The sequence below is a fragment of the Urocampus carinirostris genome, chromosome 15 (genome assembly GCF_059441175.1).
Source record: "Urocampus carinirostris isolate Australia breed hairy pipefish chromosome 15, RoL_Ucar_1.0, whole genome shotgun sequence".
NCBI classification, from domain to species: Eukaryota; Metazoa; Chordata; class Actinopteri; order Syngnathiformes; family Syngnathidae; genus Urocampus; species Urocampus carinirostris.
In genome coordinates, this window is record NC_142363.1 from 36,794,955 (window position 1) to 36,820,493 (window position 25,539).

General features: G+C 41.8%; 1 protein-coding gene across 1 annotated transcript; it reads right to left on the minus strand.

The window, feature by feature from the left end:
* Positions 1-1,639: 1,639 nt before the first annotated feature.
* On the minus strand, positions 1,640-17,451 carry rbm25a (RNA binding motif protein 25a). The gene is made up of 18 exons (XM_088354347.1): positions 17,277-17,451; positions 16,936-17,063; positions 13,686-13,735; positions 13,457-13,612; positions 13,275-13,332; positions 11,848-12,008; positions 10,374-10,556; positions 10,213-10,296; positions 8,135-8,403; positions 7,938-8,049; positions 6,990-7,079; positions 6,847-6,920; positions 6,617-6,767; positions 5,892-6,525; positions 5,033-5,340; positions 3,536-3,634; positions 1,991-2,038; positions 1,640-1,920 (listed from the first exon to the last, which is right to left on the minus strand). Exons 2-18 carry the CDS (start codon positions 17,033-17,035, stop codon positions 1,828-1,830), a joined length of 2,670 nt encoding a protein of 889 aa, XP_088210473.1. The 5' UTR covers positions 17,036-17,063; positions 17,277-17,451; the 3' UTR covers positions 1,640-1,827.
* Between the last annotated feature and the right edge of the window lie 8,088 nt (positions 17,452-25,539).

Consider the following 25,539-nt stretch of genomic DNA (forward strand, 5'->3'; position numbering starts at 1 on the left):
TTATACTAAGACCACGGTCTGCTTTATTTTTATCTTCCATAAGTCTTATTTTTCTTACAATAGATAGCATAAAAATATGACTTAACTTATCAATGCATTACAATGTATTGTCCTAAATGTAATGTCCTTAATTTAACATCACTGCCAGCCAGATAGTGAAACTAAAATAGAAAATATTTTTTATATATTCATACACATCTCCTGTGGAGTTTGCATGTTCTCCCCGTGCCTGCGAGGGTTTGAATTACCCCTAGGTGTGAATGAGCGGGTGAGTTTTCTGTCTTTGTGATTGGAAAGCAGTTCAGGGTCTCCCCTGCCCACTGCCCGGAGATAGCTGGGATGGGCTCCAGCACCCCCGCAACCCTACTGAGGATAAGCGTGCAGATAATGGATGGATGTTCATACACTACCGTTCCAAAGTGTGTTTTTCCATAAAAAGCACATTTTTCATGATCAAATGGATTGCAAAAAAAGATGAAGTGTAGATGAGACATTGAGAAGGTTAAAAAAAAACTTTTATTTGAAAAAAAAAAAAGTATCCTTCAAAGTTTGCTTTTGTCAAATAATGGAAATATTGGAGCGATTCTAAAATCTTGAACGGTGTTGGCCTGGGCGCCACCAGGCTGTCATTGCCCAAAACACACCACAGGAAATAGTGCCCCTAACCACCTATGTGCTTGAGGGATGCAACCATCCATCCAACAGTACAAAAAACTGCAAAAAATATGGTCATTTTTTTGCTCTTTGTAATAAAAAACAAACAAAAAACAGTAAAGTATATCGTTGACATCATTTTCAGTTTGCTTTTTTATGATTTTAAATATAAGCAGCCTAGAATATGTCATCAGAAGTGAACTTCAAACTAAGGTTGTGTAAAGCAAATGTAACGTATCCATCCAAATAGTTCATTTCTATATTATTCAATTGTTTTTTTCATTCGCCTAAGAGAGATTTTTCTTTAAAGTATTTTTTATAATTTTTTTATTTTTTATTTACTATATATTTTTATTCATAGGTTTTTAATTTAATGTTTTTTTTATTTTATTCAATTTGTTGTATTTTATTCAGAATTTGATTTTATGTCATCTGTATTATATTTTCATTTGCTGTATTTGTACTTCAAATGCATTTTCTAGTCAAAGTTTGTCCGGGCTTTTGTATTCATCTTATATTATTTTCTTTAAACTGATACTTTATTTTTTTAATTAAGTTATATTGTTTTTAAGTTTAGCTCGTAAGGTAAAAAAAACGAGTTTTTGAATGGGAGTGCAATTGCACGTTTTTTAAAATTCCACTCGACGGTGCCAAAGTTACACCTGATTGGCAGGACAAAAATAATCTCTCAATACTGTAAACATAAACATATATCCATTGGTAACCCATTTTTATGGATAGTTTTAGATTTATAAGAACATAAACGTCATTTTATATCACTAAGTGTAATCCAAGCTGAAATAATCCATGCATTGGAATCACAATGTGACTCAAAGATGCTCAAAACAATGTCACTTCAGCCAAAATGAAATCTAGATAGCAAAATGATTTTTGAGGGCCCCTAAAATAACATCGTCAGTCGTTTAAAATTGGTATTTATTTACACGGAAAATGAGCAATCCATAAATAAAACGGACAGCGTGTCTTTAAAAAAAAGCTTTCAGTATTTATTTGATAACACAATCTAGCAGTGCTTGGCCATGAATGATTTACCGAAGGACAACCAAGGAAAAAGCAATCGTTTTCGGAGGGATTTTCTTAAAATCGACAAAAATACAACTTAAGGTCTCTTCATGCGATCCGCGGCGGCGTCTTTCCGTGTCGACCCGAGGTTTATTTTGCCAGTCCGATTTTCTTGAATTCCGTTTCGAATATGAGCAATCGCCACATTTTCACGATGAAGACTTCGGCTTCCTCGTCCAGGACCTAAAACGAAAGACGACGCGTTCGGTTTTGCGAACGGACCCGACAAATCGATGCAAATGGTCTCACTTACCATGGCCACGTCGTCAAGGATACCCTGAGGAGTGCTGTGTGCCATCACCTGAACGGGGTTGGATCAAAAGAAATTAGAAAGCTCCCCAAGAACAGGCCAAATTCAAGTACTTTTTAAGGACTTTCAAAGCCATTTTTTTCAATGTCTCAGTACCTTTAAAAGAAATCCAGATTGAATTGTGTAAAATACAGACCCCTCGCCAAGTGGCGCTTTTGCTTATTGCTGGTTCACACCTAAATAGATTTATTATTGAATTGAATAGTCTTTGTTGTCATTGATATCAATGTATTGCGCGGCGCCGAATAGTTTAGGGAGAGCGTTCTGTTGAGTGGGCGACTGCAATAGGTTGCCATATGCCGTCAGTCAAACAGCAGGGGCGTGCACAGACATCTCCGAATCATAACGAACTGGGAAGGATACTTGCCACTAGCTTTTAGCAGCTTGTTACGTTAAAAATAAATTCATCGATTAAATCGGACTGTAGGGAAAATCAGAAGAATGCATAGAAATGCTGATCACCGGGTGTGCCGCAAATCGTGTCCGGGAATTGACGTCGATAGCTCAGCTGTGGGTCCGGCCTACTGCTACGACTTAGTCGATACCTGATGCTAGCGCGCAACCGGCCATACCCACACAGGCAGAGGGACTTTGTCGTCTATAGCGGTGTGGCGAAAGACCGAGTCTTCCGATTTCCACGTGGAGGTCGGTGGGCGATAAGGCCCAGACCACGTGCGTGATCGAGTAAGTCATGTCCTCCAATTTCATTTTCTTTTTGTATAATGACAATAAAACTATTCATTCAACTGCTATTATGTGTTGTTAATATCTAACAGTCGTATAATTCTCAAAAAGTAATGACGTCATCTTGAGGGCTTTAACGAAGGTACGACGCTACTGAGGATTTTCATCCTCCGCAGGTGGTTCTGGTCCCCATTAACCGTGAAAACCCAGGGCTCTCTGTATCTGCGATTTACATATGTCATTTTTATTCTTGCGTGTGCATTTAGATCCTGATTCAATCACAAATATATATTTGTGGATCTGAACAATGCGTATGTAAATATTTCTGCGACATATCTCATCCGATATAAGTGTCGGGTAAGATGACAGCAATATGTAGCTTCCATTTTCCGTTGCAGAAAGCTCTTCCCATTCCAATTTACCACTGGAAAATACTACCGCCATTTTTTTTGCATATTGAATGTAAATAAATGATACGTAATCCTTGCACAAATACACATTTCAAAATGCCCTGTTTAGGTGTAGCATGCACCTGTCCCTTAGGGGGCAATGACGCTCTATAGGAAACTAATCAATCATGAGGGAAGAAACGCAATGGCAATGCAAAAGCACCATAGAGCAGTGTCAGCGTCATTTTTAAGCAGACCGGTTGTAAAACATGGCAACAATTTCAAGCATTTACAAGCATTTCACCCATTTTTAAAACCCCAACATTAAAATTAAGAATTTTCAAGGATTTCATGAACGCTGCAAGCATCCGTGAATCTCACAAAAATAAGATAAAACATGCTTCAGATTTCATACCTTGGAACAGACGAACTCCACCAGCGTGGCTTCCTCCTCGCCGATGTACTCGATGATCTTCTTGTTGATCCACGGTTTGATACGCCGATCCATCAGAGTCTACCGTGATGAACACAGAATGTGAGAACAAAAATCAGTGTTCGTAAACTGAAGACGTCCCGAAGTACTTTACAACACGCACACACACGAGCAGGGAATTGAACCCGTGCCCCTTTACCGCCCGAGCTAATGCTGCCCTAAAATCAGTATAGCAATCAGTATTGCAACTCAAACTCTCGCTCCTAACCCTAGCTCTGCATCTAACCCTAAACCTTACCCCATTTCAAACACTAACCGTAGCTCTAAAGCCCTTTTGGAACCCTATATTCAGTTTAGAAAACTAACAAAGAACTCTAGTTCCTAACCCTACACCGACCTCTATCTGTGACCCTAGCTTCAACCCTATTTTAGAACCCTAAATTCATTTTGATACCCTAAAAAGGAGCAAAGACATTAGTTTTCTATCATCCACCTAGCTCCAACCTAATTTCAGAACGATATTATAAGTTTGAAACCCTATTTTGAACCAAAATCCTGACTCCAAACCCTAGACCAACACCCTACCCAAGAAAAATGGCCACAATTTCAAGAATTTACATGCTGTGAACATTGACAAATGTCACATCACACAGAGTGACTCAGTTAAAAATTGAGGTGTCATATTTGACCCTGATCTATCCTTTGAAATGCATGTAAAGAAAATGACTAGAACCGCTTTCTTCCATCTTCGTAACATTGCTAAAATCCGTTCAATACTGTCTCAGTCTGATGCGGAAATTATAATTCACGCGTTTGTTACCTCCCGTCTCGATTACTGTAATGCACTACTCTCTGGTCTCCCGAAGTCTAGAATCAAGTCACTTCAGCTGGTACAAAATGCCGCAGCGAGGCTTTTAACTAGGACAAAAAAGTACGATCACATAACACCGATTTTGGCTAACCTGCATTGGCTCCCAGTTAGCCATAGATGTGATTTCAAGGTTCTCTTAGTATTGTACAAAATCATACATGGACTTGCTCCCTCTTATCTTTCAGATCTGATTTGCCCCTACGTCCCAGTCCGAAGCCTACGATCTGAGAGTGCCGGTCTTCTGGTGATCCCGAGAGCAAAGAAGTCTTCTGCTGGTTCGAGAGCGTTCTCCATCCGGGCACCGGTGCTGTGGAATGCTCTTCCCCCTGAGATCCGATCTGCAACCTCAGTGGAAATGTTTCAATCTAAACTTAAAACTCACTTCTACTCCATAGCATATGAATAACCTACTCTTCTCGTCGGCTGAAAAATAGTCTGTGTAATATAGTGTAATAATCTGTGAAGCCCTTTGAGACTCTTCGTGATTTAGGGCGTCACAAATAAAAATGACTTGACTTGGCTTGACCTAAAATTCAAGCATTTTTCATGGATTTTAAGCACCCCTCTGAACAGTGGAAATGATGGAGAAAGCTGGCAAGAAATCCTACCGAATCAACCATGGACCAGTCCAATGGGTAAGTGAAGAGCTCAGGCCGGGCGGTTGGGATTTTCTCGATGAGGGTGCGGATGTTTTTGCGCTTCTCCTCGGTGTTGGCGCCACCCTTAGGGCCGGAAATGTCAGCGCCGTCCAGGCCCAGGTTCTTGTCCTCGTCGCCGTAGTCCAGAGGCACCAGCTTCCTTTTGCGCGGCTTCTCGTCCGCTTCCTCTTCGTCGTTGAACTTGTTGAAGATGCTGTCCGCGGTCGACAACTTTTTGCGCTTGGCAGCGTGCAACTGACTGGGGCTGTTGGTAGAACCTGTGCCAGAAATTGCTCAACTTGTTATCTTTGGTTATGACTGTATGAAAATGGATCCTGAATAATTGATACAGTGGGGACTCTCATAAGACAGTAGTTAACCTCAAATCGCTCTAACCATTCATCTCATCTTTTCCCCCATCTAGCCACCCAGCAGCCTCAGTAGGGAATCCCTGACCTGCCTATCCCCAGCCACTTCATCCAACTTACCCGACAGGATCCTGAGGCCTTCCCAGGCTAGACTAAAGAGAGACGTAGTCTCTCTAGCGTCTCCTGTGTCAAACCCCAGACCTTTGTGAATTTGAAATATATCGGTATCGGCCTTTTTAAGCTGATTATTGAGTCTTATGCAACAGAGACTCTCTCTTGCTCCTACTCCCCTCCCCTCCATCCTCGCCACCCACCCAGCGCCTTCTGATTGGATAAGTGACTGTAGGCAGGACCACTAAGGCAGGAACAAAACAAGAGTGGCAGCTCAGCTATCATGTACATGCCCATGTGACCCCTGATCTTAACTTATCAAACGTTTGCCGTTCTGGCTTTGTACCCACCGAGTTTGAGACTGAGACCGATCTTGGGCCGGTTCTCATCGAGAGGCAAAACTTCGGGCGTCCGTTCCCCCGGCGGTGAGTCATTGCCGGGCGTGTTGGGCGTCGCATTCCCGCTGGCGGAGGACACAGAGGGAGCCGTGTTGATCGGTCGCATAAGGGCTTTGAGGTGCAGCCGAGCCTCAGGTGAGTCCCCACCATTGTGGGCCAAGTGCTGCTGTTGCTGGTTTGATTGCGCCACCTCCTCTTCTCTTCTCCTCCTCCGTTGCAGATCCTCCAGCTCGTTCTCTTCGTCCTCTTCCGGATGAGGCGGAGGGTTCGAGGGCGAGGGCGAGGCGGGCTTGGCCTTTTTTTCGCGGTCCCGGTGGGACTCTCTGTGGGGCTCGCTGTTGGACTCCCTGCTGGACTCTTTGTGGGATTCTCTGTAGGAGTCTCTGTTGGACTCCCGATGAGATTCTCTGTGAGACTCTCTGTGAGACTCCCTGTGCGTCTCCCTATGCGAGTCGCGGTAGGACTCCCTGTGTGAATCCCGATGAGACTCCCTGTGGGAATCTCGTTCTTTCTTCTCGGGCTTGACTTTCTCTTCTGGTTCCAACTTGAGAGGAGGCTTCCGTCTGCGCTCTGCTTCCTCTTCCATCTGCACAGTTAACCACGTCATTGATAACTTATACAAAAGAAATCTAAATGTGCGTTCAAATCACCAATTGTTAAAAAAAATGTGAACTAACCCTTTGCATCTCGGCATCGGGGTCCGGATGCCCCTCAGCCAGGAGTCTCTGTCGGATCTCCTCATGCTCCTCCTTCTCCCTCTTGCGGTCCCGCTCGTCCATCTCAATCTCCTTTTCGCGGTCGCGGAGGCGCTTCTGCAGCGCGCTGCCCCTGTAGGAAGGAGAATGTTGTCAATTTATGATTAGAGAAGGAATCCCTTTAAGTCGGGAGGTCAGTAAAAGGAGCCAACCTGTAATATTTGGGATCGTCGCGTTCGTCGTCATAATCTTCCAGGAACTCTTTTAACCGTTTGGCTTCTTTTATCTGATGGACAACAAGAAAGACCGTCAACCGGTGTAGAAATGAGATGAAAAGATCAGAGGCTCATCTTACCGTCTCCCGGCTGCGTTCTTCGTCCCGCTCCATTTCCTTGCTGTAGTCGCGGGACTTTTTTCTCTCGCGCAGTTCCCAGTTTTTCAGACGCTTGCGGGAGGCAAACAAAGATGTGATGTTAGCCTCCCGATCGCCCCGTGTTCCAAAAACATATAACATTAGGGCTGCACGATTAACACTAATGTAATGGATATCGCGATGTGACATGTCACAAGACACTGCAGTTTTTTCAAGGATTTATAGTTCCATAGTTGTGAATGGAGTTCTTGGCCAACCAGAATTGATAGGCAAGTTTTAACAACACTAGCCAATAACGGCTAGGCTGAGTTTGCGAGCAGTGTATGCGTGACTGGTAGGTGGTGAATGCAGTCAGTCAAACAGTGGCCATTTTGCACAATTGGCCACCAACCAAAAGACGAAGCAACAGCTTGTAGCCTTAGTGGCTCGTCACATTGAAAATAAATTCATCAATTATCCGTGGATCGTTATCCCGACCGGGACTCGACTAAAACGGCGACTGGAGAGAGGTCTGGTCTAGTGCTACGGCCGCAAGGCTAACAACTCTTTTAAAACCGCTACATTCGCTAAGACATGGCTGAAGTCGCAGTAACCTGATGCTTGCGTGTAGCCAGCCAGCCACTCTCTAAATTGCTTTCTTACCCATAAAGGAGAAGCCCTTCAAATTCTCTATACTTTTGTATAACGATGATAAGGACAATTTATTCAACCACAATTCTGTTTTTATGAGTTGATCTATAGCGGTTATTTTGTTAGAGTGGTATACTCTCAGTTGGTAATAACATCATCTCGAGGCAAGATTGCACGTCACTATGATGAAGTTCAAAAAAACGAAATCAAAAATTGCATCAAAATTGCAATACAGGCATGTAAAATTGCCATTAGGGTTGTCCCAAAATCTTGCCGCCCTACTTGCAACATGCAAATCACCTCTTGGTAAGCAGCCTCCTTATCTCTGAGCCTCCTCTCCATTCTCCTGCGCTCGTAGACGTCCTCGTCGTCTTCGTCCCGGTCTCGTTTTTTGTCATCTCGAATCCTCTCTCTACATACGAGAAACCAAATACAACAGAGTTGATACCGTACGAGCAAAATTGAGAACATTTTTGACCGAGAAAATAAAGACAAACCTGGAACGGCTACGGGCTTCGCTGATGTCTCGACTCTTTTCCCTCTCACGTTCTCTCGTCCTTTCCCTTTCCCGCTCCCGTTCTCGATCCCTCTCCCTGTCACGATCCCGTTCTCGTTCCCGGTCTCGCTCCCGTTCCTTCTCTTTCTCTCGGTCGCGACGCTCCCGTTCGCGCTCCCGTTCACGGTCCCGCTCTTTGTCCTTCTCACGTCGCTCTTTTTCCAAGTCCTGGCGCTCCTTGTCCTTCTTGCCTTTCTCCTCTTCTAGTTTCTGAAAAAAGCAGATTGTACTAGATGTTTTTCAAGCCCCAGTGTGCAATAATTGACCACGACATGACACTGTTGTCTGATGTAAACTAAAACCAGTGCCACAGCAAGCAGCAAGACGAAATACCACCATTACGTACATTTTTTTTAAAAATTATCATTGGTATTATACTTCATGTATTTCAGTATTCAAATCAAAGTTATTTTTTTTACCAAATGAAATGTTTTTTTACCACTAGGAGGCACTAAATTATGAATAGGATAAATTCATTTATACCTATCGAGTATGCAACTATAGCTCTAACGCAACTATAGAACACTGCATTACCTTGTTACTTTGCGACCAAAGTGCATCGCAGGTTGCCAACTATTTATTTAAAAAAATAAAATAAAATAAAAAGATTGTCGCCCAAAGTGCCTTTGCGGCATAGAAAGATGGTCGTCGCCGCCGCCAGCAAAGGATGTGCACACATCAGCTGAAGCCAAGACACCGGACATTCATGGCAGAATTCATAAAGGACATAAATCGCAGAATCCACGATTTTGATCGGTTGCTCAGAATCAATCATATCAAGTATGCCCTGCGGGCAAATTCAACTCGGCCACACGTTCATTAGTGCTGGTATATTATGTTTTTCGCTGTTCTTATTTTTGTAAGTGGTGACTGAAACTCCCTTGAAAACAGTTCCCAATATATTACAAACAAATCAACATTCATAAAAAAGACGCAATACTATTTTCAAAGAAAGTGAGGCGTGTTGAGATTCTATGAAATCCAAGAATTATGAAATGGAAAAAGTTCCATCTGTGTGGATTTGACTGTTGCGGGAAGAAAATTATCCTCGCTACCAACATGATTTGGGCAAAGGGGAAATTGTGCTCTTACAAGCTTGTTCATGAGGCGACCAAAAGAAAAGAAGTGGAGGATGAGGAGTGCAAAATTTCTCATAAAACTATGCGGAACATCATCGGCGGAGGGGGGAGGAGGAGCTATCTCTGGTGCTTATTAACCCCGAAAAACCAAAGGTTAGAGCAAGGGTCGAAGAACTATGGCTCTTTTGAAGAGTGCGTATGGCTCAGAAATCAAACATGACATGTAAATTTCATCTGTATTGTTCCAATTCTGATTTGTCCTTAACCGAGTTAGGCAGATGGGAAAAAAATGTCACGCTAATCATGATGTTGGTTTGGTCCACGATATAAAGGGAACAGTGTCACACCAACAGACCCCGTTTTGGCTGTACGTCACTAAGGAATCCTTTAAATGGAAGCTCAATGAATAATGTATGTTTACTGTTGACACTTGATGATGAAAACCCACAGAACGCCAGCCAAGTACACAGAGCCATTTGATTGGGTGAACGGTAGGAGTGGACCGATTTGATTGATCGAGCGACAGTCGGATCTCTGCACACGCTTGCGCACACCCACTGCAATGAAGGAATATACTGTACAGCTAAAAAAATTTCTGTTTGGTGTATTTTGCGACATTGCTTCCACTTCGTTCTGAAACCATTATTTCCGAAAAAAATGATGGTTCAAATAAGGCTCAATGATCTTAAATAACTGCGGGAGGGAGAAGAGTTTAAAGTGGTATATATGCCAATATGGGACACAGGCTATTTAATGAATTCTATCAAATCCCCTTAAAATGGGCGGAAAAATAAGCTTTTGTCTGGAGAGTGGGTTAGCCAGTTTTGTTGCGTTTTGCCTTCAATTTTATGGTGTGGCTTTCTCTCAAAAATCTAATCAGATATTTTGCCATTTGGTTGCCACCCCCTAGATTAGAGTCAAGCCATTTGTAAAAACGTACCTTGTGCGTGTCCCGAAATTTGCTTATCTCTCTGGAAATCAGGTCTCTCTTATCCTCCTCCAGCTCCATGGCATCGATGTCATCCTGACCACACGCAAACACACTTGAAGCCTGAGCGAGCCAAGTCCCCCAGAAAAGGTCACCCCGTTTGTGGCCAATACCTCGCCCTTGTCTTTTCTCTTCTTACGAAGCTGCCCGTTGCCTTCGTCTGTCAGAGAGTTGAGCTCACTGGAATATTCTCGAATGAGGACTTCGATGGAAGACTTGGCCGCTTGGTCGCGCCGCAGCGTTTCTTCGTCCAGCACTTCCTCCTCGTCCTCGTTCTTCGTGTCGCCGCTTGCTCCCTGCGAGGGAGAGGAGTTGTTGATTGTGTTGCCAGAATAACACCAAAGTATCCTTAATCTGCACTAGGGATTGACACAATTTTTTCAGGGCCGATACCGATACAAATTATTAGTATTAAAGGACGAACACTGATATTTGGTGCAGATTTTCATATGCTATAAGAGCTTAAAAATTAGCGTAAAAATAGTTAAACAATACAAAAAAAAACAAAAAATGTTTATTATAAATTTGAATCAAACTTTAATAGGTCTCTGAAATCTTTTGCAGCGACTAAATTTGGTTTAAGATCAGGTAACGGTGTAATTTGTAATCGTGTGCAGTCCTTTGAGACATTTTTGTGATTAAGGGCTATATAAATAAATGTGACTTGACTAAATTAGAATTTCAATACAACTAACTCATCTTTTGCTTAAACAAAACAACAGTGCAGCAAATAAAATGGAACTTAGCGGCAACTTGTATCAAAGGTACATAGAAACCTAAATAGCTCCGATCTTCCTATTACAATAAGTAGATAAAAATGTCAATACAACATGACTTAAAACAAAAAGCGCATCGAAATTTCAACGGTGCTAGTATATTGAAACGTGTGGGCACTCATGTTACAGAGCCAGATTGAAAAACTCATGTTATAAGAGCTCATCTCTTCCACTTTAGCTTTAGTGTTCTTTTAGGCTCTCTCTCAATCGCAAACAGACACGCATGATTGACAAACTCATGTTATAAGAGCTAATTTATCGGTCTTCACCTAATTGTACCTCTCTAAAACAAGTTAACCCCACTTTTTACGCCATCTCTTAATCGCAAACACGCTGACCAGCTCAGTAGCCTAGATGGTAAGGCGCCCGCTTTGAGACTGGGAGGTCGGTGGTTCGCGCCCCGGCCGAGTCATTCCTAAGACTTAAAAAGTGGTCGGCGGCGCCCTCTGTTGGCTGCGGCTGCATCGGCTCGCTACAACGGGTCAGGTGTAATCGACATTTCGTTCTGTGTACATTGTTACACAGAATGACAATACAAGGAAATTATTATTATTATTATTATTATTATTTTGCATCACACAGACATGTCCGGAAAAGTGAGCTGAGCTCCGCCCCCGGACGCTTATCCAATCAGAAGGAGAGGGGTAGGTGGCAAGAGCAAGAGAGCGTGAGTCTCAACTGCAGAGACATAATAATCGCATCGACGAATGAAAGTAAAAAAATAAAAATAAGCCGATACCAATATCCATCAAACTCCCAGTTCCGGTTATCGAACCGCCTGATAATTGGTCAACCTGTGATTTGCACGTACACCATTGGCGCCCTTTTTCTTGGCTTTCCACTCGTCCAGTTGGGCCTTGGTCTTGGCGTCCACTTTGACCAGCAGCTTCTTGTCGCCCAGCATCAGTTCGTGCAGCAGTCGCAGGGATCGCAGCGTGGATTCGGGCTCCTTGTATTCGCAGAAGCCAAAGGCTTGCGGGGAGGACGACAAGGTCAACATTCACATTGGAATAACAATCATTTTTCCCCACTAATAACGTTTTCAGTAGGGCTACACGATAAACGAAAATCAAATAAATATCCCGATGTGACGTAGTGCGCTAGTGTAATCACAAGATGCTGCGCTATTTTTCAAGGAGTGATTGGCCGAAAAGTAATGATGGCAAAATGAAGCCCCAAAAAGCAGTGAAGCCCTGCAGGGTAATACTCCACACATACATGTAAAGGCTTCACGGTGATTCATTTCCTCCACTACGCCGTCACGTGGACAGAAAATTGTCTAGCATAGCTTGCTCAGTAGCCTAGATGGTAAGGCGCCCGCTTTGAGACTGGGAGGTCGGTGGTTCGCGCCCCGGCCGAGTCATTCCTAAGACTTAAAAAGTGGTCGGCGGCGCCCTCTGTTGGCTGCGGCTGCATCGGCTCGCTACAACGGGTCAGGTGCAATCGACATTTCGTTCTGTGTACATTGTTACACAGAATGACAATACAAGGAAATTATTATTATTATTATTATTATTATGTATAGCGGTGCAAGCAATAAAAATGTGGGGTGACAAATATGCTCTGAATACAAAGGTGTATTAAAAGTAAATTAAGACTGTATCGTGAATTGTTTTGTTTTACTTTGTGCTGTGAAATCATAAAACGAGGTAAAAAAGTGCCAATTCATTTTTGTTCAAAAACAATATTTTTTCCAAGTTTTTGGCCCCGAGCGTTTTCTTTCATGCAGAGAATTTCTGTTATTTTTGAAACAACTCTTTCCCATGGTACAAATAAATCAGAGGTGCATAAATGTGTGATAGCAAGTTTGTAAAAAATTGAAAGTGCCATTTCTGTGGTTCCCAATACTGAACAGGACTTTCATCTCTGGGGCCATTTCTTTGCGGCTTTTATTTCAAACCACACTCAAAGCTAGTGAATCTTTTTCTAAATTAGTCATTTGGTATATTCACTTCAAATGTCCCTGCTTAAGTCATTAACACACCTCGAATCGCTGTTCATGAACCAAGTCATGTCATGTTTATTTGTATTGCCCTTAATACTTGCACGCGCTTCAGGGATTCGAGCTGATGAGCAGCAGAGGGCCCCGGCACCCTATCAGGTGGAGCATTTATAAATATACTAATAGAACCAGCTACAAAGACCACACCTTTTGACACGGAGCGGCCTATGCTCGTAAAAGTACGTTACCCCCCCCAAAATCGTGTAGCCCAAGTTAACAGTGCCTCGTCTTTTTACCTTGGAGTTTGCCAGAAGCGCCTTGGACTCGCTTCCAACTTAGGACAATACCGCATTTCTGCAAAACAAACACTGGTCATAAGAGTAGGACAGAAAATGGCGGGAGTACTTTTGAAAGAAATCTCTCCCCATCATAAATGAGTTGAACGCAAAATATATATTGAGAAGAAGACGGAACTGACCGCCAGCAGCTGCCTGACCAGCATGTCGGACGCTTTCTCAGAAATGTTGCCCACAAAGACGATGGTGGCGGGGCCATCTTCGGGTTCCTTGGGTCGAACGGGCATCATGTGGAGCATCGGCTTCTGTGCAACAGAAACTGGGGGTTGGACAATAACCTGTCCGCAAAACACAATATGTCAACCGCGATCCATAGGACAAAAAGAATGTTATGTTATTGAGGTGACGCACCGAGGGAGAGGGAGTCACGACACCCATGTGAACTGGTATCATGGGAGTACCTGTAAAAAACAGAAAGAAATTAAATCACTTCATTTGATTACATTGTAAATTCAAGACTGTCTTTATTATCATTAACATAAAATGCCAATAAAATAATCTTTGCAGCCTCAGTGTAGTGTTTAGAAATGGAGTCAGTTTTACAAGGAATTTGTATTTACAGCGGGAGTTCAGAACACATACAATATATATATATATATATATATATACACACACACACACCAAGTAAAGACTGAGTACGTGTGTATATATATATTTTGTTTTCTCAAAGATGATTTGATTTTGGTAGGTACTTCAAGGTGCGACTGAGTAGTAAGTGCGAAAAATGTTCGGTGTCTCCCAGCTGAAAACTTATTGTCCAGCAGTTGGGAGGTTGGGGATAATGGACAGGACCACTCTGGTTTCTTAGTCTGTTAGTGGTGCCTTCAACGGATGTTCCTGGCCCGCTTTCCTGATGAAAGCAGTACAAACTGTCTATGGCCCGGGTGGCTGGGATCTGTGGCGATGCCTTTGCTCTCTTCCTAAATCGGCCCGCATGTATGGATTTCTAGTCAGGGGGGCCCACCTCGACCCTTGCACTCCTGATCACCCGTGCCGGTTATTATCTCTCCTGTGCCGTGCAACTGCCATAACACACGGTCACATTGAGGTAGAGGATGCTCTCCATTGTTGCTAAGTAAAAGTTGAGGAGCAGCAGAGGGGAGAGACCAGCCTGTTTACGTATCCTGAGGAAGAAGATTATTTGGTCCACCCTCTTTACCAGGCGGCAAGACCTGGACTTCCTGAAGTCCACGATGAACTCCTTGGTCATCTTCGTGTCCAGCACCAGGTTGTTTGGTGAACACCATTATGAAAGCCGTTGTATTTCCTCTCTGTATTGTGTCTCATTGTTGCGGGAAATGAGATCTGCAGCCATAGCCAGAAACTCAATATGTGAGTACTGATAATCCCACGCTTATAATATGACAACCTCTCATAGTCAAATTGTATTCCCAGTCCGTCCTGTCCCTGATGACCAGGCTTAGTACATTTTGAGATGGAAACCCTGCTAGAATGTTTATTTTGATGTTGCTTCCATAATATGAGAAAGACACTTGTAGGACTGAACACCATATGTCACAAAAACAGCAAGCACTACCCAATAACTTCATACAGAATTAAAAAGTGTTTCCTGGTGCAAGGTCATTTAAAACAACTTTAGAAACATGAACAAATACAAAGGGAAATGCAGGATGGTAGTCTTCCTGCTGGCATTTCTGCCTGACGCGTCTCCTCCGGCGCCTTTGGAATGCTCGTGTGCCCTGAACATTCGGCCTGACTGGGTCATCAGCTAGGGACGACCAGTCATTGATGTTTCGCTCCTTTAGCCCCAGGACATCTCCTGGTGGCGAAACAATGGCCGGGAAATCTCCCTGCCATCCCCACTGATGCCCTGGGTGTTGCTTGAAGGCCCCTAGTTCCTGTCATTCCTCCGCAGCCACAGCCAGAAGATGCCCTTTTCCACCTCTTCTGACAGCTCTTTGGTTGCTAGCTCCTGTGCATCCAAGGTATCTGAGCAGGCGGGAGGTAAGGAGCCCACAAAACCCTTGCACCCCACCTCCACTGGGCATACTGTAGTTTTCCAGCCCGCCTCCCTGCAATCGGCTGCCAGGTCTTCGTACTTCGCTCGTTTCCTCTCACGCGCTGCCTCTATTCCCTCCTCCCAAGGGACAGTGAGCTCACGTTTCAAACTATTTGTTTAACAATATGTTCTTTATAAAAAGGAGTCAAAATAGGTTGAAACGGTAGCAGTATGTTATGGAGATGAAAATATATACAGTGGAACCTCGGTTTTCGAACGCCTCTCAGTTCGAACAAATCGGTTCTCGACCCAAAAATTCGAGAAATTCTTGCTTCGCTTTTCGTTCAAAAAATCGGAGTTCGAACGCCGGTACGCTAGGGGCGACGCTGAGCGGCGTACGAGTGTAGATTGCCCCCACCCCTCGTGAAGAACTGTTGTCACGGCAACGCGCAATCCTTCTCTGCTTTCGTTTTTCAAAAGCGGCGAAGGGAGTGTTTTAACTCCTAATTATGCCTCGGAAGAAGGTCGGCGCAAGCAGCAAAGTTGCTACAGGTGAAAAAAGAGGAGTAGTGCGTACAACTATTGCATTTAAGAAAGAAATAATAGCAAAATATAAAGAGGGTGAGCGAGTTTCCCTTCTTTCGAGGGAAGAGAGCATGGCTTCTGCAGACCACCACAAAGGTAAGAAATCCTATTCATGAATCTTTTCTTTATCCTTTAACCGCTCACCACTTGTTGTGGAGACCCGGGTGCTAAATGACGTGTAAACGACCTGACTTTTTTATTTTTACACGTTCACGTTAGCGTAATCTTTCATACGGAAGATTACGCTAACGCGAACGTACGATTAGCCTGGGTTAGCTTTACGTTAAATATTCAAGATAAACATTCAGGGTGTTGGAACGGATTAAAACAATTTTACATTACTTTTAATGGGTAAAAACGACTGGTGATCGTACAAATCGGTTTTCGTACAAAGAAATGGAACGGATTATGGTCGAGAACCGAGGTTCCACTGTACTGATAAATATTCTAGCACAGTATATTAAAAGTCAGACTCACTAAGGAAAAACAAGTGATGTAAGATTCAATTAGAGATTGAATCAATGTAATTATGAGGATCAGTTGCCAGGCAATAATCTATATTTGATCGCAGGTTCGATTGCCGGCTCCTCCGTGTAATATGTTGAAGTGTCCTTGGGCAAGACACTGAATCCCTAATGCCCCCAATAAGCAGGTTGGCGCCTTGCATGGCTGCTATTGGCGTGTGAGTGTGTGTGTGAATGGGTAAGTGTGAGGCACATTGTAAAGCACTTTGGGAGGTCTTCATTGACTTGGAAAGCGCTATAGAAATGCAGACCATTTAGCATCTTGATCATCCTCAAACCGTTTGGAGGCTGACTCCCTATTGGTGTGTGAATGTGTGTGTGAATGAGTAAGTGTGAAGCACATTGTAAAGTGCTTTGGGAGCTCTTCATTGACTTAAAAGCGCTATAGAAATGCAGACCATTAACCATATTTTAGAGACTTTTGCCTAATGACTAGTGTTAGTTTTTCATGAATGCAAGATGGAAACGTCAAAGTTGTTGTGAAAGTGTGGGGTCCAAAGTAGGTTTTTAGACAGGGTGCCGAAGTTGATACCTGGCGGGACGGGCGGGCCGAAGGTGCCAAACTGGGGCGGGGGAAGGCCGGGGGGGAGCTGGGGGATGCTCAGAGGCGTCCGGTTAAGAGGGAACGACATCGTCGAGGCCGCCGGGGGGGGGAAGAACCTGTGACCCAAAAAGAGAACATCCGGCTTAGAAACAACTTCTTCACAAAAGACAACTTTGATTTGTTTCGAGACGTCAGAAAATCTCCATAACCGCAGGCGGCCATGTTCCAAGTGCGCTAGCTAGTTAGCTTTAGCCCATTTAGCTCGTGTTAGCTCCGTGGCCTTGCTAGCCTCCGTTAGCTCCTGAAAGCTAAGGTTCCGAGTGACTCACCTAGAAAAGGAGCTTTAAAAGGGACGAGTCGGCAACGGTGCGCGTTTGGCCGAACCCAATCCCCTTCAACGAACCGGACTTATCGGCCTTTCGAATGACACCGGTACGCTTCAAGAACCGTACCCGAGAAAACAGAGGCACTCTTTTCTTCGCCGAGAGGATCATGGGAAACCGATGACGTCACTGCTAATATCCCACTCACGAAAGTCTCACAGGCTGGAGGACGAGACGTCATTTTAAGACTACAAGTACGGTGGCCCAGAAAATAAAAATGGAACTTCGATTTAACTCATATGAAGTATTATCAAAATTATGAAATGTCAATGATAAAATCAATCAAGCTTTAGGCCAGAATGGCAACAAGTGACACAATTCGCTTTGTGTTAAATCCTGTTTCTTGGCCACCAGGGGGGAGTATAACTCGATCATGTATTTATTCAATACGTTATATTGGGTATTTTTGCATTCTATTTATTTTATTATTTTATTTTTTAAGACAAGGATACTGCTGGAAGTGTGAATTTCCCTACGGGGATGAATAAGTATCCATCTATCAATCTATCTAGACATCTATCAATCTATCTAGACATCTATCTATCTATCTATCTAGAAATCTACCTATATCTAAACATCCATCTATCCTACTAGACATCTATCCATCCATCTATCTATCTAGACATCTATCCATCTATTTATCTATCCAGACATCTATCTATATCTAAACATCTACCTATCTATCTAGACACCCATCTATCTATCTGGACATCTAAATCTAAACATCCATCCATCTATCTATCTATCTAGACATCTATCTATCTATCTTTCTATCTATCCATCTATCAAGACATCTATCTATATCTAAACATCCATCTATCTATCTAGACATCTATCTATCTATCTATCTATCTAGACATCTATCCATCTATCTATCTATCTAGACATCTATCCATCTATCTATCTATCTAGACATCTATCTAGACCTCTATCTATCTATCTAGACATCTACCTATATCTAAACATCTATCTATCTACCTATCTATCTATCTATCTATCTATCTATCTAGACACCCATCTATCTATCTGGACATCTAAATCTAAACATCCATCCATCTATCTATCTATCTATCTATCTAGACACCTATCTATCTATCTATGCATCTATCTAGACATCTATCTATCTATCTATCAAGACATCTATCTGTATCTAAACATCCATCTATCTATCTAGACATCTATCTATCTATCTAGACATCTATCCATCTATCTATCTATCTATCTATCTATCTAGACATCTATCCATCTATCTATCTATCTATACATCTATCTAGACCTCTATCTATCTATCTATCTAGACATCTATCTATTTATCTATCTATCTATCTAGACATCTACCTATATCTAAACATCCATCTATCTATCTATCTAGACACCCATCTATCTATCTGGACATCTATATCTAAACATCCATCCATCTATCTAGACATCTATCCATCTATCTAGACATCTATCTAGACCTCTATCTATCTATCTAGACACCCGTCTATATATCTGGACATCTATATCTAAACATCCATCCATCTATCTAGACATCTATCTATCCATCTATCTATCTATCTAGACATCTATATATCTATCTATTATATATCCATCTATTCCTTTTGACAAACAATATATTATTTCAATAAAGAGGATAAAGAACATAGGGCTTAATAAATGATGTGTTTGTGTTAGGCCACCATTTGTGTTTACATTTCTTTTGCTTAGACATATAATAGAGTAGATAAGAGCATTGCATCATCGTTGATAACGAGATTAGACAAAGTGCACTCCAACATAAACATGAAAGAAGAGGGTTGAAACAATAAATCTGATACAAATATTGTGTATCGCTTGAGCCCTAGATGGCGCTGTGTTGTCTGGAACGAGCCAGGCAGCAGGATGCTGGACAAACATGGCGGGGACCTAAGGGTGGATTCCACTTTTGAAAATAGATCTTTTTATTTTTTTATAAAAATGAACATTGGTTTGATACTCGAGTTTAAAATTTGAGTTTTTCCTTGTTCTCATGTAGGTTTTAGATCAGGGGATGGTGTCATAGTGCAGCCTTTGAGACTTTTGGTGATAAAGGGCCAAAGAAATAGTTCCTGTATTTTGGATTAGTATTCAAATAAATAAAATCATTTTTCGTACCACTAGGAGGCACTAAATAAAACACACTGTCCCTTCAGAGAATAGGATGGGTTTCAACTTCTGCATTGGTTTTAATCCTTTTCTTGGCCACTAGGTGGGAGTATGACATCATTGCGCATTGACTTGAGAGTAGACCGACGACAAAACGTATTTGTTCAATGTAGAAGATAAAGAATATAGAGGACTGTTGTTGTGTTTAAATTGCTGTTGGATGCGAATTCGCAACTTTTAGGATGGAAGTTGCAACATTTTGTAGTTATGGGTTACAAACTTGCGGAAGAATGTTTACCTTTTTTATTACCAGAATGATTTAAAGGGACAGTGTGTTTGATTTGACCACTCGATTTGGCGGTACTGTTTTGTGTTAGAGTGCTAAAGAGCACAAGCACGAATATAAACTACATAGTCTCAAAGTGATCAGTGTATTTCTCTCTTTTTCTCTTCCACTTTCTTTTTATCCTTGCCCCCTCTCTCTCTCTCTTTCCATATCTCTTCTGTCTCTTTCTCTCTTTTTCACACTCACTCTTTTCTCCCTCCGTCCGTTTCACTCTTTTTCTTTCTTCATTTCTCTTTTTCTCTCTCACTTTCAGATAGATAGATAAAAACTGTCTCTCTCTCTCTCTTTTTATTTGTCTGTTTTCCATCTGTTTCGCTTTTCTTTCTCTCCTTCTTTCTCTTACTCTGCCTCTCTTGTTCTCCCTTTTTATCTTTCCCTCGCTCACAACTTCTCTCTCTTTTCTCCATTTCTCTTTTTCTCCCTTGTTCTCTTTTTTCCCCTCTCTCCCCCTCTCACTTTCTCTCTCTCTTTATTTTGTCTGTTTTTCATCTGTTTCTCTTTTCTTTCTCCTTCTTTCTCTTACTCTGCCTCTCTTGTTCTCCCTTTTTATCTTTCCCTCGCTCACAACTTCTCTCTCTTTTCTCCATTTCTCTTTTTCTCCCTTGTTCTCTTTTTTCCCCTCTCTCCCCCTCTCACTTTCTCTCTCTCTTTATTTTGTCTGTTTTTCATCTGTTTCTCTTTTCTTTCTCCTTCTTTCTCTTACTCTGCCTCTCTTGTTCTCCCTTTTTATCTTTCCCTCGCTCACAACTTCTCTCTCTTTTCTCCATTTCTCTTTCTCTTTTTCTCCCTTGTTCTCTTTTTTATCCCCCTCTCTCCCTCTCATGACTTCTCTTTCTCTCTCTTTGTCCCTCTCTTATGTTTTCTTCTTTCTCGCAAGATGCCGGACAAACATGGTGGCAACATTAGGTATGTCAAAAGCATAGAATTTGTTTTGTTTTTTTTATGATTTTTGTTTCTAAAAAAATGGACATTAGAATCACGGTGAATGTATTTTTGCCCGACGGAGACATATGTTGGTTCTTGAGAGAGATGGGCGCCACCAGGCTGTACTTGCCCAAGACACACCACAGGAAATGGTTCCTCTACAACCCGTCTGCTTAAGGCACAGATGTCAAACAGGCGGTCCGCGGGCCAGATCAGGCCCGCTAAGGGATTGAGTCCGGCCCGCGAGACGACGCTCAGAGAAGCGCCAGAGAAAAACGAGCTGCAGGTTGAAATAGGTCCACTTGATGTTGCCAAAGCCAGGTGCCTCCAACAAAGACACTCTACTTGTATTTATTTCTCTCTCTCTCTCTCCCTCTCTCTTTCTTTTCCACCCCTTTTCTCTGACTCTGCCTCTTTCACTCTCCGTGTCTCTCTTTTTCTTTTCCTTTGTTGCTCTTTCTCTCTGTCTTTTAACCTCTTTTGCTCCAACTTCTTTTTCCTTTTCTCTCTTTTCTCTTCACACTTTGTTTTCTCTTTTCTCTCATTCTGTCTTTCTATTTCTATTTGGATTTCGTTCTTCCTCTCCCTTTCTTTCCCCCCTCCTGCACGACTTTTTCTCTTTTGTTTCTCATGCTCTCTCCCTCTTTTTCTTTCTTTGTTCCGCCCTCTGTCCTTTTCCCTCCCTCTTTCTCTTATTTCTTTATCCCTCCTTTTCTTTCTCTTGAATCTACTCGTCCGGCCCCCGACAGAATGTTTGTTCTATGGTGTGGCCCCCGGGTTAAAATGAATTTGACACCCCTGGCTTAAGGGATCCAATCTACTATTTAAATGATTTTTGGGGTACTAAATATGACATACTGTCCCTCTCATAAAGTTGATGTTGATGTCAGTAGGTGGCGCTCATGAATCCACACCGTACCTTTAAGTGAGTGAGTCATTTTCAGGTTTGGAATGAATTCCAAATGTGTTTTATAATGTTTTTATGAAGTCTTGCGCAATCATAATGTCAAATATTTGCCTTGGGAAAATAAAGATTATGAAAGCCCGATTCCGATTGGTTGTCCGGGGAAAACTCCCATTTTATCAAATAAAAGAATTCCTCATTAAAGTGAAAAGGAATGAGGAAATAAGGATTTTATGAGGGAATGGGAAGTTTGCCTGTGGGATACTATTTCATATGTGATTGTATTATTTTGTCTTATCTATTTCATTTTTTTATTCAATTCTTTATCGTTTGCGTTACGTATTTTATTTTGAAATTTGACGTTTTTTGCAAGATTCCCGTTTGCTTTTAAGTAAATTCGAATGGAATTGTCAATATTGTGTCGAATAGGTCGTAAAGAGCTTCAGGGGGTGTTCGCTGACTTGGAAAAATAATTGCAGACCAAATAACGTTTAACATCGCGTGCAGTGAGATTAGACACGGCCCTCCAGGGTAAACATGCAGGAAATCAAGATTTTAAAGAGGAAAAAAGGATCCAAAACTGTCGTTTCGAGGGACCCGTAGCGCCTCCCAGAGGGCAACGGGTCTAAGAGAGCACAGAAAATCATGGGCTACTCTCTACCCGGTTCTATAAACTCGATGGTCCGACGATAGGGAGCATGGATCCATTCCAGACCCCAAGACACGGTGAACGATAAAACAATGTTGCTCGAGGGAAAGGATGATCACAAACGGCCCGAAACCAACATTCACCCATTTTTAGGGCATATATACTTTCTATTTTTTTTTCTCTCTCTCCCTCTGGTTTTCTCCTCTCTTTTTCTTTCTTTCCTATGTTTTGTCATTTTCTTTCTTGTCTTTTTTCTCTCTATTCTCGTCTTTTCCCTTTTTCTTTCTATCTTTTTTCAATCTCTCTTTTCCCTCTGTCATTCTCTATTTCCCTGTCTCGGTATCTCTTTCTCCCTGTCTATTTTTTTCTTTCTCCGTCGCTTTTTTACTCTTTGTCTCTCATGTTCGCATTCTTTCCCATTTTCTCTTCTCGTTGCTCTCTCTCTCTCTCTTTGTCTCTTCTTTTTCTCTCATTTTGTCATCTCCCCTTCTTTTTGCCTTTTTCTCTTTCTCTTCTCACTTTCTATTCCTCTCTTTCTTTATTTTTCCTCTTACTTTCTTTTACTCTTTTTCTTTACCTTTTCTCTATTCGTCTCTCATTTTTGCATTCTCTCCCGTTTTCTCTTCTCTCTATTTCTATCTCTCTTTGTCTCTTATTTTTCATTGTCTCATTTTCTCTTCTCTCTTGCTCTCCCCTTCTTTTTGCCTTTTTCTTTTCCTCTTCCCACTTTCTATTCCCTCTCTTTATTTTTCCTCTTTCTCTCTATTCCGCTTTCTCTATTTTCCTCGTTTTTGTTACCTTTTCGCTCTTTGTCTCTCATTTTCGCATTCTCTCTCATTTTCTTTTCTCTCTCCATCTCTCTCGTTTGTGTTTTTGGCTCATTTTCTCTTTTCACCTTTTTCTCTTCTCACTTTCTATTTCATCTCTCTCTTTATTTTTCCTCTTTGCCTCTTTCCTCATTTTCTTTTCTTTTTCTGTCTTTGTCTCTCATTTTCGCATTCTCTCTCTATTCCTCCTTTCTTTCTATCTCCCTCTGTGTTTTATTTTTCTTTTTGTCTCATTTTCTCTTCTCTTTCGCTCTCCCCTTTGTTTTGCCTTTTTTCCTCTCTCTTCCCCCTCTGTCTTGATTTTTCGCTTCTTTCTTTTCCTCTTTCTCTCTTTTCCTTTCCCTCTTTCTTTCTCTCGTTATGTACTCTCCGGGCTCCGTGCGAATGTTTTTTTCCTACCACGTGGCCCAACCACCCCTCTCGCCCCCCGATCTCGAATGTTTCTCGTTTGTTTTCAGCGCTTCGGCGGGGGTTTCGGACGGCGCGTCATCGGACGGGGTCTTGGAGGCAGAACCAGGTCCGAGATCTCATTTGGGGAGGGAGAGGAAGCGCCCTTCCCGTGTCAACAAGGAAACAGAGTCGGGACGCTTTCCGTGCCTGGAATTTTCCACCTCGACCTCCGATCCATCGCTTTCGACTGAGGTGTCGTTCGCGAGCGAAACGGCTTTATGCGCCGGCTCTCCGCCCGTCAAGAGCCGGTTACCTTTCGGACTCTTTTTTTTCTTGCCATGGAAATTGAGGGTGGTTTTGTATTTTTGTCTTTTTGTAGGTTTTTGTGTTTTTCAGGGATAATGGGTTTGTAATTTGAATTCATAGTTTATTTGCTGTTGGCCCGTGACTCTAAAGTTGCTTAGTAAAAAAAAAAAGTAAAAGATAAAAATCACTGCTGAGTGCCAAACATAAACGCTACTTTAATGATTTTTTTGAATTTGTGTAGAATTGATTGCATTCATAAATGCACGTTTCATTATTATTAGCGATATAGTCATTTAAGAAGCCCCCTTCAAAACATAGCTTTTTATCCTTTTTCTTCTCTATTTTTTTCTTTAATTTCATATTCCTTTTTTTCTTGTTTTCTTAAATTTTTCTGCCTTTTTTCCCCCTTTAACTTTTTAAATTTTATTTTATTATATCTCCTTTTGCTTTATCCTAGCTTTCATTTCTTTTGTCTTCTTCTTATTCTCCCTTTTGGTTCTTTCTCCCCCAGGCTTTTTACCACTATTATTCTTGATTTTTTTCAACTTTTGTTGTTTTCTCCTAGATTTATTTTTTCCCTATCTTTTCAATGATCATTTTCTTTTATTTTCCCCTTCTAACTAAAACTGTATGTAACATCCTACATGCCCACATTTCTTGTGTAAATATTGTGTCAATTATAACCTTATCTTCTTTGTTCCTTTATCTTCTTTTATCCTCACTGTTGAATGTGAAACTGGAGTGCTCTGTCCAATTTCGTTGTTACAATATGTTCAACCCATTTTGTAACAATGACAATAAAGGTATATTCTATTCTATTCTTTAGTTCAAGTCCCTAGCTTTTCACTACTTAAGCTCTTGCCTTGCCTTTTCTTTTTTTTTTATTTTGTTCATTTTTGCCTTTGTTTGCTTTATCCCCTCTCTAGTCCAAACCTTTTAAGCCCGCGTCCTGCCTTCTGTAACATGATGATGGCCAGGGTTGGCTAGGGTTACTTGAACTGGATTACTTTCAATGACTTTTGGATGACTCCAATACCAAATATGATCATAAAAGACAAAAGAAACTCAATATGAATAAAATGACTCCATTTTGTGCAGGCTTGGGGAGTAACTCAATACACGGAACGGCAAAAATGATATCGGCAAGCTGTTTGGATTGCTTTTAATTTTGTTTCTGTGGCATTTGATGTTCGTTTTGCCGGAGATCAAAGCCAGCAGAGAAAGCTTACCACGTGTTGTGAGTCATCATTTGATTCCTATTTAGTTTCTTTTGTCTTTTACTCATGTCTATGTTCTTGCACATGTCGACTGCACTACGTTTACTGCTCACCTTGCACAATGTCTGACCATTTCTTTTTTCTGCACTACGATGACTATGTTTGCACCAATGCATATGCTGACTATTTTTTTTGCACTATGATGACTTCTGCACCAAATGCAATATTGCACACCCCTTACGATACCAACGGTATCACGATAACAACTGTATGTAACATCCCACATGCCCACATTTCTTGTGTAAATACCATGTCAATTATAACTATAGCCTTATCCCCCTTGTTTTATAACCTTATCTTCTCTGTTCCTTTATCTTCTTGGCTCATACCTCACTGTTAATGTGTAAAACTGGAGTGTCATGCCCAATTTCGTTGTCACAATATGTTAACCCATTCTGTAACAATGACAATAAAGGTATATTCCATTCTATTCTATTCTATTTATGAGCATATTTGGTA

Excerpts from the sequence above, each read along its gene's own strand:
- rbm25a (XM_088354347.1), bottom strand. The coding sequence starts at position 17,035 with ATGTCGTTCCCTCTTAACCGGACGCCTCTGAGCATCCCCCAGCTCCCC. Across the intron at positions 6,768-6,846 it reads GACGATCCCAAATATTACAG|GGGCAGCGCGCTGCAGAAGC; the intron begins GTTGGCTCCTTT and ends TCCTTCCTACAG. Across the intron at positions 2,039-3,535 it reads TGGAGTTCGTCTGTTCCAAG|GTGATGGCACACAGCACTCC; the intron begins GTATGAAATCTG and ends AACCCCGTTCAG.